The 5,676-nt window shown below is 42.5% G+C and overlaps 1 protein-coding gene across 1 annotated transcript; it reads right to left on the reverse strand.

Annotated features, from left to right (window-relative positions):
• Positions 1-3,084: 3,084 nt before the first annotated feature.
• On the reverse strand, positions 3,085-4,176 carry LOC148553509 (uncharacterized). The gene is made up of 2 exons (XM_088494832.1): positions 3,955-4,176; positions 3,085-3,870 (listed from the first exon to the last, which is right to left on the reverse strand). The coding sequence occupies exons 1-2, from the start codon at positions 4,174-4,176 to the stop codon at positions 3,085-3,087; spliced, it is 1,008 nt and encodes a 335-aa protein (XP_088350958.1).
• Positions 4,177-5,676: the final 1,500 nt, after the last annotated feature.

A 5,676-nucleotide genomic window follows, 5' to 3' on the forward strand; every position in this document is an offset into this window, starting at 1 on the left:
AGAATTCAGTAGGCAAGCAAGCCAAAGGGGGTATAAAAACACCCTAAAACTCCATATAATACTCAAACATGCAAATCTTCATGATTGCCACAACTAGCACAAGAAAGTCTATCAAAGCAAATTTAAAAGCTGAGCAATCACCAAATCAAGCAAAAGTTCAAGAGTATATACAAAAGGAGGAAAAGGATAGATCTCACCATGGTGGGGTGTCTCCCACCTAGCACTTTTGTTTATTGTCCTTAAGTTGGACGGTCACTAGCTCAATTCTCTTTGCCATTAGGTGCATCTTCCAAGAGGAACACCTCCATCTCCTTGTTGCTTTTCATCTTTTCACCAAGATACAGCTTTAGACGATGCCCATTAACCTTAAAAATGTCGGAGCTTGGAGGATGGCGCAAATGATAAACTCCGTATGGCTCCACTTTTTCTACTATATAAGGTCCTTTCCATCTTTACCTTAGCCTCCCAGGTATCAATCTCAATCTTGAATTGTAGAGGAAGACTTGGTCACCGGCTCTAAATTCTTTTCCTCTTATGGTCTTATCATGCACGGCTTTCATCCTTTCCTTGTAAAGTCTAGAGTTCTCATAAGCTTCAAGTCTCAAACATTCAATTCCACTAGTTGTAGCTTCCTCTCAATTGCGGCCCCTCCTAAACTTGAATTGCACTCCTTGACGGCCCAATATGCCTTGTGCTCTATTTCCAACTGTAAGTGGCAAGCTTTGCCATAGACCAACTGAAAGGGGCTCATGCCAATTGGCGTCTTGTACGCCGTTCGGTAGGCCCATATTGCATTGGTGAGCTTAGCACTCTAGTCTTTTCGATGAGGCTTCACAATTCTTTCTAATATGCATTTAATCTCCCGATTGGAAACCTCAGCTTGACCATTCGTTTGGGGGTGATAGGCCATAGCTAGCTACTTTATGTATGATGCCATATTTCTTCATGAGTCTTTCCATTCTCTTATTGCAAAAATGTGAGCCTTGGTCGCTCACGATTGCTCGTGGCGATCCAAATCTACAAATTATGTTGTTTCTCACAAAGGAAAGGACCACATTGGCATCGTCCGTCTGGGTGGATATCGCTTCCACCCATTTGGACACATAATCAATGGCTAGTAGAATGTAGAAAAGACCATTAAAATTTGGGAATGGCCCCATGAAGTCGATACCCCATACATAAAAAATCTCACAAAATAGCATGGTTTGTTGGGGGTATTTCATCCTTCTTGGAGATATTACCAAATCTATGACATTGAGAGCAAGATTTACAAAATAGAGAAGAGTCCTTGAAGAGGGTTGGCCACCAAAATCCACAATCTAGGATTTTTCTTGCTGTTCTTTGAGGCCCATAGTGGCCTCCTCCCTCGGAGGAGTGGCAAGCTTCCAAGATTGAGTGGAATTCGGTTTGTGGAATGCACCTCCGAATTACTTGATCTGCTCCATATCTCCAAAGGTATGGGTCATCCCATACATAGTATTTGGATTCACTTTTTAGCTTATCCTTTTGATGTTTGGAGAGATTGGGAGGAAAGGTGCGGGATACCAAATAATTGGCTATTGGTGCATACCAAGGAATGGCTTCTGAGATTGCTTGTAAGCCCTCAAGGGGGAAAGAATCATTAATAGGAGTGGTATCGCCCTTGGTGTGTTTAAGGCGACTTAAATGATCCGCCACTAGGTTTTGCAAACAACTCCTATCTTTGATTTCCAAGTCAAATTCTTGCACTAATAAAACCCATCTAATTAATCTCGGTTTGGATTCCTTTTTAGCCAACAAATACTTTAACGCCGCATGATCCGAGTACACTACTACCTTGGAACCAAGTAGATATGCTCGGAATTTATCCAAGGTGAAGACAATTGCCAATAGTTCTTTCTCGGTGGTAGTGTAGTTGGATTGGGCTCCATCCAATTTTTTTAATGCATAGGCTATGACATACGGATTCTTACCCTTGCGCTGTGCTAGCATGGCTCCCACGGCAAAGTTTGAAGCATCACACATTATTTCGAATGGCCGACTCCAATCCGGCCCTTGCACGATGAGGGCATGGGTCAATACCACTTTGAGCTTTTCAAAAGCCTCCATGCATTCCTTGCTTAGATCAAATTCAATATCTTTTTGCAACAATCGAGATAGAGGCAAAGCCACCTTACTAAAGTCCTTTATAAATCTTTGGTAAAAACCTGCATGTCCAAGGAATGAACGGACTTCCCTCTCGGTGGAGGGGTAAGGCAAGCTAGATATAACATTGATGTTTGCTAGATCCACAGAAATACTGTCTTTGGAAACAATATGTCCTAAAAAGATACCTTGCTTAACCATAAAATGACATTTCTCAAAGTTTAGGACATGGTTCGATTTAGTACATCTTTCCAACACTTTTGCAAGTTTATCCAAGCATTGATCAAAAGAGTCCCCTTAAACCATGAAGTCATCCATGAATACCTCCATACATTGCTCTAGAAAATCTGCAAATATGCTCATCATGCACCTTTGGAAGATTGCCGGTACATTGCATAGGCCAAATGGCATACGCTTGTAGGCATAAGTTCTAAAGGGGCACGTGAATGTTGTTTTTTCTTGATCCTCTAAAGCAATGTGGGTTTAAAAATACCCCGAATAGCCATCTAGAAAGCAATAATAAGGTTTACCAGATAATCGATCTAGCATTTGATCGATAAACGGTAGCGGAAAGTGATCCTTTCTAGTGGCCGTGTTCAAACGCCGGTAGTCGATGCATACCCTCCAAGAGTTTTGCACCCTCGTAGCTATAAGCTCCCCACTCTCATTCTTTATTGTGGTCATCCCGAACTTCTTTGGCACGACTTGGATGGGGCTTACCCATTCACTATCCGAGATGGGGTAAATGATGTCCGCCTCTAGTAACCGGGTTACCTCCTTCCTGACAACTTCTAGAATGGTAGGATTCAATCGCCTTTGAGGTTGTCGAACGGGTCTAGCTCCTTCTTCTAAGAAGATTTGGTGCTCACACACTTGGGGGCTTATGCTCACTAGATTCGCCAAGCTCCATCCTATTGCTCTTTTGTTCCTCCTCAAAACATCAAGTAACTTCTCTTCTTGTTAACGAGTGAGTTCCCTTGCAACAATTACTGGGAATTTTTGAGCTTCATCAAGATAGGCATATTTTAGATGGGGCGGTAGTGGTTTCAACTCTACATGTGGTTCATGACTTGGCATTTGAACTTCCGGTTGATTCGGATGGGGTGTGATGTTCTCTTCACATTCACGGGGGCTTCCCACACCTGATTCTTCATTCTTCTCATCAATATTTGCACAATGCACTTCGGCCACAACATTGTCAATTAAGTGACACCAGAATATGGAATGATTTTCTGGTGGGTGTCTCATGGCCTCTTCAAGGCTAAAGCTAACAACTTCTCCGTCGATTTCAAAAGAATAAGTTCCCGAATAGACATCCAATTTGAACCTAGAGATCCTCAAGAATGGCCTCCCAAGTAGGATGAATGATGTCCTTTCGGATTCACTAGGTGGCATCTCAAGGATATGAAAATCAATTGGAAATACCAAACCCTTTATGTTTACCAACACATCTTCTACAATACCCGTCATAGTTATTATGCTCTTGTCCGCCAAAATAAACCTAGCCGCCGACCGCTTCAACGGTGGGAGCTTCAATATATGATAAACGGAAAGAGGCATAATGCTAACACATGCACCAAGGATGCACATACAATCAATGAATTGAACTCTATCTATGGTACAAGAGACAAAGCAAGGCCCCGGATCACCACACGTTTCCGGTATTGCTCCCATCAAAGCCGAAATAGAACTCCCCAATGGAATAGTTTCTAGCTCATGGATTCTATCTTTGTTTATGCACAAGTCCTTAAGAAAATTTACATATTTAGGTACTTGATGGATAGCATCAAAGAGAGGGATTGTTACCTCAACTTTCTTGAACATTTCCACCATTTTGGGGTCAAGTTCTACACGCTTCTTAGTCTTTCTTGCCAATGTAGGAAATGGAATTGGTTGAGTAACTTCCTCCAAGACTTGCTCATCTCTAGAGGTTTCATTCCTTGGTTGGGGGACTTCATCTTCAACTACCTCATGTGTTTCATCCTCCTCTTCAATTTCTTCTATCTCCACCATATCCTCCTCTTGAGCAACTATCATTGGGCTAAGTGCCATTGGACTTCTCTCTTTCAATTGAGTTCCGAACCTCAAGATGATGGCATTGATGCCACCCTTGGGGTTGGGTAGAGGTTGAGAGGGTATGGTACTAGAATTTGGGGCTTGAGGAGTGGAGGTAGACGGTGGCTCCATTCAAGCAATGAGGGCTTGGAGGGTAAAAGTAAGTTTGGTAAGGCTTGAGGTAAGTGTGTTTTGGATTTCTTTTTGCCTTTGGAGTATGGATAGGAGTGTCTCGTCTTGATTGGTGGGAGGGGAAGGATAGGTGATTTGAGGTGCTTGTGATTGGTTGAGTTGAGATGGTTGCCTATGAGGTGGTAGGTAGGGTTGGTAGTTTCTTCCTTGGTTTGGTTGTTGATATGGTTGGTTTTGTGAATATCGGTTTTGTGATTTATTGTTGCTCCATCTTTGGTTTCCTCCATTGTCCCTACCTCCTTGTTGATAATTGTCCCGCCAACCTTGGTTGGAATTATCTCTCCAACCTTGATTAAAGTTATTACTCCCTTGGTTGTAATTGCCTCCTTGTTGAGGGTATCCTTAATTAGAGTTGCCCCCTTGTGAATAGTATCCTTGATTAGGGCGATCATAGAAGGGGCGTTCATAGAAGTTATGGGTAGCCGCCAACGTGTTATCTTCTTGGAGGGTTGGGCATTCATCCGTGTAGTGGGAGTAGCATGAGCAAATGCCGCATACTCTTTGGGGGACCAATTGTTGGCTTTGTTGTTGTTGAGTAGGTGGTGGAGGTTGTTGATGGAATGGAGGTTGTTGTTGATTCACTTGGAGTTGCTTTAGAAGACTTGTCATCTCACACAAGGTTTTGGTAAGGGTGGCGGTCTCACCATTAAAAGAGACTTCATTAACGGCTCTAGGGTGATTGCTTATTTGTCTAGCATGCAAGGTGGACTCGGCCAAGTCGGAGATCAATTGCCAAGCCTCATCTGCTGTTCTATATTTTGCCAAAGAACCATTGCTTGAAGCATCTAGGAGGATATTGTCTTGTGGTTTCTTCCCATGACAAAAATAGCATATTAACACAAGAGTGTCAATCATATGGTTGGAGCGTGAGTCAAGAAGCTTTCGAAACCGCTCCAAATATTCATATAAAGTTTCCAATTCACCTTGGACAATGCATGAGATTTTTTTCCGCAACTTATCAGTCACCGCGCAAGAAAGAACTTGTCTAAGAACTCTCTTCTAAGCAAGTCCCAATCACCAACAATCTCACTTGGCAAAGAGTAGAACCACTCCTTAGCTCTCCCTTCAAGAGAGAAAGGAAAAGCATACAATCAAAACGCAACTTTACTAGAGCCTTCCCGCCTAGTAGTAGAACATACACCTTGGAAGTCCTTAAGGTGTCTAATAGGGTCTTGTGCAGGAAGTCCTTGATACTTGTGAAGAAGATTAATTAAAGCCATTTTAAGCTCAAAATTGGCATTCAATTCCAGATGACGAATGTGAGTAGGTTGAAGAACAAAATCCAGAGCACCAGCTTCCTTGAGA

The sequence above is a fragment of the Arachis ipaensis genome, chromosome B7, assembly GCF_059453495.1.
Source record: "Arachis ipaensis isolate K30076 ecotype BB chromosome B7, ASM5945349v1, whole genome shotgun sequence".
NCBI classification, from domain to species: Eukaryota; Viridiplantae; Streptophyta; class Magnoliopsida; order Fabales; family Fabaceae; genus Arachis; species Arachis ipaensis.